At 40.9% G+C, this 14,586-nt stretch overlaps 2 protein-coding genes across 3 annotated transcripts in view; both read right to left on the bottom strand.

The window, feature by feature from the left end:
• Positions 1-550: 550 nt before the first annotated feature.
• LOC103027557 (rhodopsin) lies at positions 551-6,142 on the bottom strand. The gene is made up of 5 exons (XM_007238280.4): positions 5,584-6,142; positions 5,070-5,238; positions 4,063-4,228; positions 2,375-2,614; positions 551-1,543 (listed from the first exon to the last, which is right to left on the bottom strand). Exons 1-5 carry the CDS (start codon positions 5,942-5,944, stop codon positions 1,415-1,417), a joined length of 1,065 nt encoding a protein of 354 aa, XP_007238342.2. The 5' UTR covers positions 5,945-6,142; the 3' UTR covers positions 551-1,414.
• Positions 6,143-7,339: 1,197 nt separating this feature from the next.
• Positions 7,340-14,586, bottom strand: part of ift122 (intraflagellar transport 122 homolog (Chlamydomonas)) — a 59,157-nt gene continuing 51,910 nt past the window's right edge. For both annotated transcript variants that reach the window (XM_022670752.2, XM_022670751.2), the window contains 7 exons: positions 13,722-13,822; positions 11,609-11,774; positions 11,400-11,511; positions 11,173-11,301; positions 8,905-8,984; positions 8,600-8,764; positions 7,340-8,038 (listed from right to left, as the gene is read on the bottom strand). In XM_022670752.2, coding sequence (XP_022526473.2) covers positions 7,952-8,038; positions 8,600-8,764; positions 8,905-8,984; positions 11,173-11,301; positions 11,400-11,511; positions 11,609-11,774; positions 13,722-13,822 — 840 coding nt within the window. In that variant the 3' untranslated portion in view covers positions 7,340-7,951. The remainder of the gene's footprint in view (positions 8,039-8,599; positions 8,765-8,904; positions 8,985-11,172; positions 11,302-11,399; positions 11,512-11,608; positions 11,775-13,721; positions 13,823-14,586) is intronic.

Consider the following 14,586-nt stretch of genomic DNA (forward strand, 5'->3'; position numbering starts at 1 on the left):
AATGTTACGTTAATGAGGTCCTACAACCAGTGGCCCTACCTATACTGACTGGTGCTCACACACTCTGGTGCTTCATTCCAACAGGACAATGCTCGTCCACACACTGCTGCTGCCATCTCAAGAGCTTTCATAAGTTCATAAGAGCTTTTATAAACATAGCTACTGTTTAGATGATCCGCTGATACAGTTGTCAGTTTATTGCTTTGCTTTAGTGGAGAAAGACATAAATATTATGACATAAATCTATGATTAAACCTTCATTACCCAACATGTGTCTGTTTACTGACAGCTCATATTTATTATTTTAGCCAAATCGCTAATAGAAAAATCGGAAAAGGTCTTGTCTGACTCGCTTGGCTCTCAGCACAGCACATTTTCATTGTTCTAAAGCCCCATCTTCAGCTCATTACCAGGCCTTTCATGAGCTGAGTCAGGTGTGTTGCAGCAGAGAAGGCATTAAAATATGCCGAGCATGGACTCCTCATGGCAAGGACTGAGAACCACTGCTTTCATGAGCTTTCTTTATGCACAAAATCTGAGCGTCGACACATTGTTAGCTTTTTCTTCATTTTATTTACTTTGCAAGACAATGTACATTTACACTTACAGAGGACATCTTCCATCTTCCGCTTCAATACCTCCACTGACGATGATCCTATCCTGTTTCACACGCATAAAAAACTAAACACTTCCCTCAGGGCCTTCCTGACGACTGAACATGACACTCGTGAACATGAACATGTGACTCCAGATGTTTCTCATGATTCCATTTCCATCTGCATGTTCTCACATCTGCCGGCCTTCCTGCTAGCAGCTTCCCACCATTATCTGTCTTTAACACTATCGCTCTTATCACAACCGGGAGCTGGGATGGGTATATGGGACACTAGGCTGAGGAGCACGGCCTCAATCTTCACTCTACAAAAGCCTGAACCTGAACGATTTCACTACCAATCCACTCAATGCACTGCAGGAGGAGGAGAAGGAGGAGGAGGAGGAGGAGGAGACGATGTGAAGAGGCTACTGACTGGTTGCAGCTTGAATTCTTGAGAGGTTTACTGACGCAGTGAAGATGGAACATGCTTAGTTGGACGACCTCTTGTTGGTGATTCTGCATAATAGCCAACTCAACATGTTCCCTTGAGCTCCTTTACAAATGACTTGAGAAAGAAATCATGCCATGTTTGTAGATATGAGTATATGACAGTCACACATTATAAAGATTCACAGTAACTCAACGGTATACAAGCAGCCAGCCAAAAGGAGACTAACAACACATGCTAACAAACAAGAATAAAAAGGTGATTGGCCAGTCGAGACTGAATAGTTTGTACTGTACAGGTGTACCCAGGTGTGCTGGGTGTGGGTGGAAGAAGGTGCTTTGCTCTGATGGAGGTCATGCATTAGGAGATGCTCAGGCAGGAGCCACCTGGCTGGAGGAGACCACTGAAGACTGAGTCTTGGAGGAGACGGTGGAGCTGGTCTCCTCCTCACCGAACGGATTCTTGCCACAGCACACAGTGGTCAGCATGCAGTTCCTGAACTACAAAACACAGAACCAGGTATTAGAACAAGAGCACCAAAAACAACAAGAAACAACATATTTTCCACTGCAAGGCTGAACGGTCCTGAGCACAGAGGGTAACCATTCCAGTGGCTTTTCCACACAGACACAGTTCATCACAGAATACTTTAGGTATATATGTGGTTGTTTTGGTCTGCACCCGAGTGTGATTACTGTTTTCACAACTGCTCAAACAAACTGGACCAAGACTACAAACCAACCAGAGTCTGTATTAATAGGAACAAATATAGTGCTGGTATGAAAGTCCCTTAGACGGAGGGATCTGGGCCATTGATAAAGCTGCAGTAGCCATGTTAGACCAGAGTGGTAGCGGTTTGGGACAAGGCCAGGAGCCGATGCGCTAACACTGTAGTAGTGATGAGGCCTTGTCCTGATTTAAAACACAGCAAATGGAAAAAGAAACCACACCCCGGCTAACAGTAAATTACGGCCTTAGTAACGAACCTGCAAAACAAAATCTTAGCTAGTGAAATGATCTCATTTAAAGGCAATACATTTTAATTATTCTCTGATAATAGTTTTTGTCCTACTAAACACTGTACGTTTATTTCTATTAATTAAAACTCTAAACAAGCACACAACAAGTCACCAGTTAAGTAATTCTGTATGTCCAAATCCAAGCAAGCCAAACAATCAGTGATTATTGCTTGATTTAAGTCTTATTTCACTTTTTATGGGCTTATTTTAAGAAATCTCAGTAAGAGGCACTTGCTCACCCCTTTGCTTAAGATAAGCACATATGTCTTAGTTTTTGCCAAGTGGAAAGGAGGGCAGTGATTTCCGCTCTACCTGTCTGTTGAGGAGGATGTAGATGACCGGGTTGTAGAGGGCAGCACTCTTAGCGAAGAAGGCGGGAACTGTCATGAACACTGGACCAAACTCAGTACCTTGATTGGCAAATATGTACCAGGCTACAGTGGCATACGGAACCCAGCACACCAAGAATGCAATCACCATCACCACCACCATACGGGTCACCTCCTTCTCCGCCCTCTGAGTGCTCTCAGACTCCTGCTGCTGAGCTGCAGCCTGAAAAACAAGAAACAACAGACCTGTTTCTACACACACTGTACATCTTACCACCTCCACTGAACATATAGTTCACTCTGTTTCTCTATTTACTTTATTATTCTCCACCTTTCACCCTGTTCTTTAACACTCAGGACCCCACAGAATAGAAAACCACAGAGCTGCTGTTATTATTTGGGTGGTGGGTCATTATTCTCAGCACTGCAGTGATTAGCACTGATTATCATGGTGGTGGTGTATGAGGTGTTAGTGTGTGTTGAGCTGGTACAGTTAGTGGATCAGATACAGCAGTGATTAGCACTGATTAGCATGGTGGTGGTGTATGAGGTGTTAGTGTGTGTTGAGCTGGTACAGTGTGTGGATCAGATACAGCAGTGATTAGCACTGATCAGCATGGTGGTGGTGTATGAGGTGTTAGTGTGTGTTCCAGCTCAACACACACTAACACCTCATACACCACCACCATGATAATCAGTGCTAATCACTGCTGTATCTGATCCACTAACTGTACCAGCTCAACACACACTAACACCTTATACACCACCACCATGATAATCAGTGCTAATCACTGCTGTATCTGATCCACTAACTGTACCAGCTCAACACACACTAACACCTTATACACCACCACCATGATAATCAGTGTTAATCACTGCTGTATCTGATCCACTCACTGTACCAGCTCAACACACACTAACACCTTATACACCACCACCATGATAATCAGTGTTAATCACTGCTGTATGTGATCCACTCACTGTATCAGCTCAACACACACTAACACCTCATACACCACCACCATGCTGATCAGTGTTAATCACTGCTGTATCTGATCCACTAACTGTACCAGCACAACACACACTAACACCTCATACACCACCTAATCACTGCAGTGCTGAGAATCAAATAACCAACACCAAAATAATAATAATAATAATAATAATAATAATAATAATAATAATAATAATAATAACTGCTCTGTGGCGGTTTTCCCTCCTGTGGAGTTTTGAAGAACAGGGTGAAAGAATGAGAATAATAAAGTATGTAGAAAAACAGATAAAGGACTACTTATCATCAATGATTTCAGCAGTGATATTAATATCCCCAATGAGGCAACCTTAGACTACTCGTAAAGACCAGGAATAACATGTCATTGTCTCCAATAAAACCAGGCAAATTCCAAAGATCTGGACACCCCCTGGTTCCCACATGAATATTCTTTGATAATCTTTTGTTTTTGATACATTAAAATCATTTATTTGGTGGTGAACTCCCTTGGTGTGCTTCACGTACCACAGTTTGAGAACCACTGCCTTGGAGTACAGTATATTTTACTTCAAAGAACCAAGTGCATTTTTTTCAAATATAAATTGAAATCATTATAAATGAGCATGTGCGTGTGTGTGTATGGGTGCGTGTGTGTGTATGGGTGCGTGTGTGCATCTCACCGCCCGGACAGTGCAGAGGAGGCGACTGTAACAGAAGAAGATGATGAAGAGGGGAATGCTGAAGTGGAGGATGAACATGTAGATGACGAATGAGGTGTTGTTGATTTCAGGCTTTGGGGTATAATAATCAATTCCACAAGAGCACTGCATCCCCTCTGGAATATACCTGCAAACACAAAAACAACAATCAGCATTGCTGACAGACTAAATGATTTGATCGATTCTTCCTTAAAAAAACACAGAACTATCACAGAACACACAAATAAAAACATCTACAGGGAGATAAGTGTTGAGTGTAAAATGGATATGGGGTGTTGTGAAACTTGATAACAGGAACGAGTACTAACTTTTGTTAAAAAAAGTCTACCTCTGTTCACCCCCAGCATTCCAAAATACAGTGCTTTAGCCAATGCTCCCAACAGGCTTACAATGCTAGTGGCATTCAACTATTATTATTATTATTACTATTATTCAACTAGTATTAGCTGTCATATTTCACTAAATACCCCACATCAATTTCACACCGGATTTCTCCTTTAAATTATGCATTAAGTAAGTTCTCTGAGGTTCAGTCAAAGAACGCCCTTTAAACATTACATGGTGCTTTAAGGTTAGAGAAGCTGACTTAATACTGGAAGGTTGCCCTGGACCAGCAGGGAATCAGTAGGCGGATAGGAAATTGAGGAACATTGCCTTTTTTACCCCCTCCAAAATTCAATGAAACCTGGTGCGGGTTCAATTCTGTTGAACTGCTGTACAATGGCTTTAAGGGATGATTTTAATGTAGAAGCCTTCATGCTGAGAGTGGATAAGTGGTTCTTCTACACTGAAGGAGACAGTTATGGTGGTCCTACAGACCCAAATGGGTCAAACTACTGTCAGCACTATATAGAACCCCAGAACAAAATATGGGACACATGCATGCAACTAATGAATGAATAATTGGGTTTTTGTTGTGGTGAGCAGTTTTTATTGCATCTGTGGGTTGCAAGTTTTAGCATGCTTACCTAGACCACCCAAGGAGTGGTGGGACAGCACAGGTGAGGGCCATAACCCAGGTAAAACCGACCCCTACGATGGCGTGCTTCTCTCCAAATCTGAACGTTGTCATGGGCTTGCAGACCACAACATAGCGCTCGATAGCCAAGACCACCAGAGACCACAGAGCGATCTCTCCTAAAAGAGGAGGGAGGAGACTTTACTCCATCTGCATGTTGCAGTGCTGTAGCTTGGGTTATTGTCTCATTTAAACTTATTCTGTATAAACTTATCATGTTATGATAATTAAAAAAATGCATTAAAAATGAATTAAATAAAGAATGAGCATAGATTGAACCATACTGCACAGACTCATATGGACTGAAGACTGAACCCTGTGGTACACCATCTGATCCTTGTTGATAAATTAAATTTAAAAGTATGTTTAAATGAAATTATCTGTCCTAATTTAAACTACATACAGCCCAATGACTGAACCCTCTGGTACAATTATTTGGCCCATACTGGAACTTTGCTACTCACCTCCCATGGTGGCAAAAAAGCCCTCGATATTGCAGCCCGTCACACCCAGGACGAAATAGCCGTGCAGAGCGGTGTAGAGCGTAACTGTGAAGCCCCCGATCACCATGAACAAGTCCGCCACAGCCAGGTTCAGCAGGATGTAGTTGAGGGGTGTGCGGAGCTTCTTGTGCTGCACAGTTACGTACAAGGTGAGGAAGTTGATAGGAAATGAGGTGACCATGAGGAAAAGCATGTAGGCGGCCAGCAGAGAGTACTTCCACGGCTCAGCCAGGTAATACTGCGGCTCCTCGAACGGGCTGCGGACCAAGCCCGACCTGTTGGACATCGGCACGTAGAAGTTTGGACCCTCTGTCCCGTTCATGATGACTGTGGTCTTACAAACGTTCAAACACAAGAGCAGAAACAGAAGCAGAAGAGACAGAACACTAGATGAAAAATCCTTAGATGCTAAGAGTGCAGGAACATAAAAAAAATAAAAAGCCCCAAACAGAACAACAGGAGAAAATGAGGATGAAATGGAGAAAGGAGCGTTCCCTGAGAACAAGTGTGGAAATGAGCAGAGTGATCAACACCCCAGGACATCCAGCAGCTCTCTTATAAGCCCCCCTCCTGGCGGGATTACCTACACGGGAAAGTGTGTGGGAGATTAAGGTGAAGTAGTGTAATTTGGGGGAATGAGGAGCAAGACAGATTGAGGTCAGAGAGACAGCGAGCCTCGGTAATCCTCAAGAGATGCTCAAGGACAGAGGACATCACAGCGTGAGCGTCAGCTTTCCCAAACACAATCATCTGTGTAGAATATCACCTGCACTGGCATGGAGTGTCTCTTAAAAAAAAGTCTTTTGATTGATGCCATAAAGAAAGTTTGTAGGAGCTATATTTTATGTTCATCATAAAAAGTAGTTAATCACATTTATAAATAGCTGCAGCTATGTAGTTTTGTGTCCACAAACTGTGCTCTGTGTAAATAATGTCTAATATCCACCAGCTCAGTGATGTCGTCATGGACAAATGGAAAAGCATTTCAGTGGCAACCTGTGAAGCTCTGGTAAACTCCATGGCCAGGAGAGTTAAGTCAGTTCTGGAAAATAATGATGGCAACACACCATTTTGACACTTCAGTTACTTTCACAGAGGTGTACTCTCTTTTGTTGACAGTGGTTTAGACATTAATGGCAGTATATTGAGAATGGAAGAATAAATTTACACTGTTATATAAGCTGCTTTCTCCTTTCATTGTTTATTAATATAATGTGATATAAAACTATTAAATGATAATGTGATATAAAACTATTAAATGTGGCAAAATAACATACACTCCTCCTCCATATGTTTAACACATTATACTTTAGCTTAAAATAGTTCACTGGACTAAGAAGAAGTGAAGAAGTGTGCACAAACATCTGGACATACAAAGTCATGCCAAAAGTCACAGGACAGCAGTATGTACTGTAAATTAACGTAGCATGAAATGTTACTTCAGGAGACAGCATGGAAATGCACAGGCCTGTATAAGTTGTGAGGTGTTATCATGTGAGTGAGTTTGATCATTGGTCACAGTGCTCATGGCAAGCGATGTGAAAAACTGAGTGTGAGTGAGGTCTGATGGTTAGAGCCAGAGGGGTGATTATACATCCATTTCTGAAGATGTGCAGGCTTTTAACATTCCTCGATCCACAGTATTGTGTCTACCTGTGTACTGTAATGATCATGAACGGTAATGATTTGGGAGAAACAATCCACATTGCAATAGAACTGTGTTTATACGAAAAACATTTTATTGAAAATTATTAAATAAATTACAAAAAAATATATACTAGATATCAAAGAACCGTTAAGCTTGTTACGAATTCATTTCATACATATATATATGACCTTAAATAGCTGGAATGTAATTCTGTTTCACATACAAAACTTGAAAACTATAAAACTTGAAACTTGAAATATGTGTCAGATTTAATTATTTAATTATTTGCATAAAACAACCAAATAAAGGGTTTATGCTCTTATCTTTCATGTTCTGAAAACCGAGCCTGCGTTTAAGACTCAGAGAGAAGGTCTGTATTAAGGAGTCTTGGTGTAGGATCTTGCACGCTCCAGTGCTTTTCAAACGCTGTAATCTCCTTTAGCTGAGTATTCTGATCCCTTTAATCCTATCAGAGTGATCGGCTGAGGTGGCGCTTTTCTTACGGCTTGAGAATCATCACCACCTTAACCCTATCATCTCACACACATACACACACACACACCCCGACTCACTGACCATACACAGGTCTACTAAAGCTCCATACACATTCACCCTGGTCTAATCCACAGATCCTATAAATACGCAGTCTGTGCTGCAGCTTCATGAGTCCATGGTGTTTGGTTAGTTGGGTTCGTCGAAGGGTCTGCGACAGTAAGGACAGCAGTTGTGCTGAAGAACCAGAAGCTCATAGTCCTCACTGTGGAACATCTTAGAGGGAAACAGAGAGGAAGAACATATTTAGAACAATATTTAGAAAATTAAGCAGCACAAGTAAGTGACAAATTCAAACCTAAAACACTGAAAACCAAAGCCATTATAACTGATGAGACTGTCTACACCAGCTGCATGCGGAGCAAAGTTTCTGATGCCCCATTTCTGTGTTTGAATGATGGTCCAACTCTATAAAAATACTGCAGTAACTCTGCACCTTTAATCAAAACTCAGTGGAAATAGTAAAAATGGTTTGGGAGAAACTTCACACCAAAAAAAACCCAAAAAACGCAGCATCCAGCCAATAGGGGAAGAGTAGGGTGCTACATCACATATATACAAGCCCTAGATTCAGCATTAGATTGGCGATTTTTAATTAATATCTATATTAGTGGTGTCAATCAATAAATTAAAAACATGAATGAAAATCAGTATCTGAATGCATTGATTAGAAAGGGTGTCCAGCAACAGGGCTATAATATCACAGCAGAATTTATTCCATACACGTGTATATGTGTGTGTCTGTGTGTGTGTCTGTGTGTGTGTAGGTGTATCTACCTGAAAACAGGATGGACACATGGTAATGCTGACATCAGGCAGTAGAGAGCGGTAGTACTGCCAGCTGAGCGGCTTTGGCCAGCGCTTTATTAGAACATCTCTTCTAGACATGGACCTCAACACTGCACGACTGACCAGCACTGGAACAAACTCACTACCCCCCTGCTGTAAAACACACACACACACACACACACACACACACAATCAATAGTCAACCAATCCATCAAAGCTATTGTTTTAAGCTTCGTATACTTTTCTTCCAACCCCTTCACTGCTCTCTATCTGTCCATCCATCCATCTCTCACCTCGAAACTCAGTTTAGCAGTAAATGGGTCCATCTCAGGTCTTTCCACATCATCCTCATCCAGCTTCAGTGACTGAGACTCTGAACACACACTGTTAAGGAGAGCTACAAAAATACACACACACACACAAACCTCTTTTTCTAGCCATCTGTTACCTTTTCCTTCAAAAGCTTAACACCCAAACACTCAAGTCTTTCACACTGTGCCTCCCTTCCTTTACTTCACACTCCTTTATATACTCGCCTCCATCCTACCATATTTAAACTGAACAGATGTATTCAGTTACAGTACATTTACATGTTTTTCTTCTTTTGTCTGACTTCATAATAAAAGTCATAATGAAATAGCCATTTTAAAAATAGCATGGAAATCATGCATTAATGCAATAATTAACTGTAGTTTTTTTTTCAACTTATTTAAAGGGCAACCAAATGTATTCTTATTTTAATGCTCTAAAATGTATTTTTGTGTTTAATGAGTATTCTGTGAAAATGCACACCAGCTACGTGCTGCACTGACCCTCACACACCTGATTATATGGCTGGGTTTAAGTGCTTGATGAAGCGCAGTGTCCTTCACACACGTAAACTGATTAATGAGAATGAGTAAGCTGAGCTAATCCAACACTGAGAACCTTAATACACTTACACTCACACAACTACACTCACACACACACACACACACACACTCTTACATGCAACCAACTACATGAATTAAACACTACAAGTGTTGACGTTACAACCAGTGGTGTGAAAGGACTGCTATTAAAAAAAAATTATGTGCAAATTTTTCGGTCATCCCAGCTGAGGCTAGCTTTTAGCATCCTGGCTAACATGCTTTAACCCATTTGAGGGTGGCTGCTGACATCCTGGTTAACCTGCTTTATCCCTGCTACGCCTGGATGTTATCCTGAATATGTGGATGATAGGTGAATGTTTTGTCCTGCACTCTGTCACGATGCAGCTGATTATCTATGCATGACAAAGCTGCAAGTACATCTCCAGCCATGGCCTTTCATTCTTAATGAAACATAGTAGAAGGGTGAGGGAATTTTAGGACAATTCCCCAGTCTACACCTGCTAGTTTGGTCACATATCTGCTGCTGCTTAATGGTACTGCTAATAGAATTACATTACTGAACAGGTAAACATGCTTGCAAAAATACACTAACTGTATTAAAGAAACATATACTGGTTAATGACAGAAAGAGCCAGTGGTGCATTTTTAGACTTTTAGACTGTGCCATGACAATTCCTAGAAATTGTGGTAAACTCCAAACAATTTGGCCAACGATCTTGTTGAATCACAACAGCAATCTTCTGGCAATAACAGTGAACAATTTGACGAGTTCCTGATGGTACGGCCAAAGATCTCTCAACAATTATCTTCTGTCGATAGGGCACAAAACCTTTTGACAATAGATCCAATAATAATAAATAATAAAGTCAGCAACCTTCTGTCAACAGACAAAAGGCCAAAAACACCCTGATTTAGTTTTAACATCTTCTGGTAATAGTCCAACAACTTCCTTATAATACAGGGAAGAATCTTTTGGCAAAAGGCCACAATTCTCCTGATAGATAGGATATTTTGTGCTCATGAAAGACCAACAACCTCTTAGTGCTCTTCATTATCTGGCGAGAGAGACATTGATCCCCTTACGATATGATCACCTAGCAAAAGGGGCATTGGTTTCCTGGCGATTGAGCCAATGATCTGGAAAAAAGAGCCAATGATCTCCTGCCAATAGAAACAAAGACCTCCTGACTTCCATCATGGGAAGCTGTGATTGGATACTGCCAATTGTCATTTGATTTGAATAGGTTTGCTAAACTATCATTGCATTTACAACAGTGTATAGCAATTAGTATGTTCTGTCAGTTCTAGACAGAAGTTAATTATTAGCTGATTGACGTTGTTGTTGAAGATGAAACTATATGTATCATCATATAATAGTGATGATAATAATCATTTACACAAATGAAGCTTTTGTCAACTGCTAGAAAGTTATTGAATTTCAACATTATATGATTACATGACCTTTGTTATGATTGGTCAATGAAAATCAAATACTATGTATACTATGCTACTATTACTATGCAAATACTATGAACTGCTGCTGTGCTGTGTTTAGGGGAGAGAATGATCTTCCTTAAGAATTGTTCTGTGCACCAGCTCTTTTTCTCAAAGATTAAAAAATCAAAAATGTATTTTATTTTAAGAGAGTGTAGTTCTGCAGTGCAAGTGTATGTTTTGGTAAAAGGATACCCCCGCTGCTCATCTCCTGCCAGCGGGAGGTCTTCCTGTCTACCCGGGGAACTTCCAGGTCAATCAGAGACACGGCCTCCTCGTCAGTGATCCCCTCCTCTAGATAAAACTCAACCAAGGGAAGAACCTCTAAACACACAGAGACACAGTTCAAGTCACTATGATGCAAATACATAAAAATAAGATGTTCCCTTTTTATATGACTTAAAATGGTGTTTTCCACTTGCCATAGGAAGAGGCGGAGAATATGAATGGCTGTCTGCAGTTCACACAGGCGTTCCCCTGATTGTTCAGCAGAGGGTTGTTGGTGGAACATCGATAACACATTGGAATCAATTCCTAAAGAGAAATAACACATAACACATAAACAAACAAACCAGAAGCCACTTGTGCATAAACAGAAACATGCAGTCCACACACATATAGCTATACACACCTCATTGTCATGGTAGGGTTTAGAGCGGACGGTGAGGCAGCTGAGCTCCATGCTCTCCTGAAATCTGGCAGGAATCTTCAAGCCCTGGAGCTTTTCGAAGGCATGCCGGGCAACCTTATAGGCCCCCAGAGCTTTACTCTGTTTAGCCAGGGCATATAGAGTGTACCTGAGCTGTGAGTCAAAGATCAAACCACCAATCACACCATTTCACACCTGTTTAAACAATTAACAACAGTCTCACTATATACACATTCCTGACTGCGCCACTTCTTATATAGCCGCCTTCTGACCACAAAATGCAGTCATTCATCCAAGAATTTACTTACTGAATTAACATTATATCCTGAAGTATACTCCATTCCATTTATACAGGAGCATTAACACTGCTGTAGCAACCAATGTATGCTGCTATTTTTTAATCAACATATATGATACAATATATGGACAAAAGTCTTGGGACACCTTTGTTTCTTGCTGAGAAGATTCCAGACACACACACACACACACATATACACTCACACACACACACACACACACACTCAAACACACACACAAACTCAAATACACACACATTGTATGGTCTTTGTAGATTCTGTTGTGCAGATAAACATGCCTAAAGCCATATGTATGCTAGAGCGGTATAAACCCCCAGTATTTAGCTGTGGAACAGTAGAGCTGTGCTCTCTGGAATTATGGTGCCTCACTACATACTTTTGAGATGAGGTGGTGAGTTATGGGTGGGGTGGGGTGATGACCATTTGACACATTCACTGAATGCAAACAAATTCACATAGCAATGCTCCAAATCATACTACACACTATTCATATTCCTAAACCCCTATCTTACTTTTATCTCCCCCCTAAATGTCCTGAGATGCCTTCTGCTGTCTGTTGAAGCTAGAGCCTATTCGCTGTAGGGTGCTGGTGCCTGACTACCTCTGGATCAGGCTTTTCTGGCTTTTTGAAGCAGTGTTTGCCACAACCTTCCCCCAGCAAAATTCCTTTTTCTTTCCTTCTGTTTTTTCTTCCTCTTTTCCTGCTCCTATTGTTACATTCAGGTTGGCTCTTCACTACCTACTGCTTGCTGAGACGGATCCTCACACAGATCCATGTGTGCATAAACATGCATACATATAGTGTATATAGAGAAGTTAATCAGGTCAGACGGACAGAACAAACCTACCTATATTTAAAATATGGAATCACTCATCATAATTCTACTGTTTGCCTTCTTCTTGCTTTAATCTGGTTTAGTTAACTTTTAAGTAAAGGTGCAACAAAAAGTTCTATAAACAATGCATCAGAAGTACCACTTTTGGTTCTCTAATAAACATTCTCACAACAAAAGTGGGACCAAATGTGTCTCTCTAAGCATCGCTTAGGGAACCATTTATAGCACCTTTAGTGTAGTCTCTCTATCTTGCTCTGTATCAGTCTTTTTCTCCACCTCGTTTCCCCTCAAGCTCCACATGTCAAACAGGCAGCAGGTGCCATACATTTAGTCACGAACATCTGGTACCTCACGAGAAGCAGGAGCTGCAAGATGACAATGAGTGATGTGATGGTGAAAGTGAGAAAGTGAAGTTAAGAGAACGATGGAGAACCAAACAGACGAGACGAAGAAGTTACACACAAGACAGCCCAAAGCCAGACAAATTAAGGTGGGATGGAGATGCTGCAGATGTTAATTCATCCTTTGCTTTCACACCAGCACACTTTCTAGCACATTTTACTTTCTCTCCCTTTCCCTCCCTTCCTCTCTTTCTGTCTCTCTCTCTCGAGTGTTTCATCACTTACATCACTTCAGCTGACTTAATTCTAAAGGTGATGCGAGACGAGTTAATATGCATTCAGTTCACGGCTCAATTCTGAGCTCTACCCAACACACGCACACACACACAGTAATAAGAGTGCATTTAACTATGCTAATACTTGATTCAAGTAAGCGCTCATTAAAAAGATGCTAGAGACCCTCCACACATCAAGGGTTATTAGTGCTGTACATGTGTGTATGAAAGTACAAGTGTGTTTTGAAGGATAGATGGAGGGATAGAGAGGGATGGAGAGGAAAAGAGAAAGAGAGAGTGTGTGTGTGTGTGCTGATGAAGGATACACTTTGGAGATGCCCAGTGGAATGTCTTTGGTTAAGTTGTGGAAGAGAAATCTTGAGAGGTTGAAGAGGGTCTCAGGCATGTTTGAACTGAAGGGCTCAACCTGAGAGAGAGAGAGAGAGAGAGAGAGAGAGAGGGAGAGAGAGGGAGAGAAATATTTTGGTTTAAAACTTTTGGCACAAAATTAGCTCCATATATTTGAGCTAAAAATCCAATATCTGCCCCTGCACTGTACCAGTACAGTGCAGTCTAGTGTTACACTGGCAAAATTTACATATCAGAATGAGGTGATTTCGCTGTAGAAACTTGACAAAAGTCAATAATAAGCATACCATAAAATTAACCTTTAAATTATACTATTTTTTTACGTATTCAGAGACTAGATCTGGAATGCACAAACATGCATTTGGAAATCCCGAACCGCAACTAAATTAAATATTTGTGAGGTCACAGACTCATCATAACGTATAAAACATAAGTAATTTTCAAAAGCAATATCTTCAGCTTACTCGATTGCATTGATTATATCAGGGGATGAGGATTTAGAACTGGAGAAAACAAGGCCATTCACACACATTTTTGAGCACTGCCTGAATACCAACATAAAAACAACAAATGGAGGCTTAGAACAAAGAAACATAGTTCAAAAAACAAAAGCACTGGAGGAAATGCCCACATAGTTCACAAGGTCAACATCAATGGCTGTGCTGCTGCCATTGGGAGGAGAGATCAAACCTGCAGCAGAGTGTAAACAATTCCATCAAAATCAGCACAGCTTCTACAGTTCAAGTCATTCCTATGCTTGTGGAAGAGTGGGTACTCTGCAAAATGACAAATACATAATTTTTTTATTGCCTTTTTAAAAAC

Source organism: Astyanax mexicanus, chromosome 12 (genome assembly GCF_023375975.1).
Source record: "Astyanax mexicanus isolate ESR-SI-001 chromosome 12, AstMex3_surface, whole genome shotgun sequence".
NCBI classification, from domain to species: domain Eukaryota; kingdom Metazoa; phylum Chordata; class Actinopteri; order Characiformes; family Acestrorhamphidae; genus Astyanax; species Astyanax mexicanus.

Coding starts and splice junctions, on each gene's coding strand:
- LOC103027557 (XM_007238280.4), bottom strand. CDS start 5,944: ATGAACGGGACAGAGGGTCCAAACTTCTACGTGCCGATGTCCAACAGG. Junction 2,615..4,062: donor TCCTCTGCACTGTCCGGGCG/GTGAGATGCACA, acceptor CTTGTTTTTCAG/GCTGCAGCTCAGCAGCAGGA. Junction 1,544..2,374: donor ACATCCTCCTCAACAGACAG/GTAGAGCGGAAA, acceptor TGTGTTTTGTAG/TTCAGGAACTGCATGCTGAC.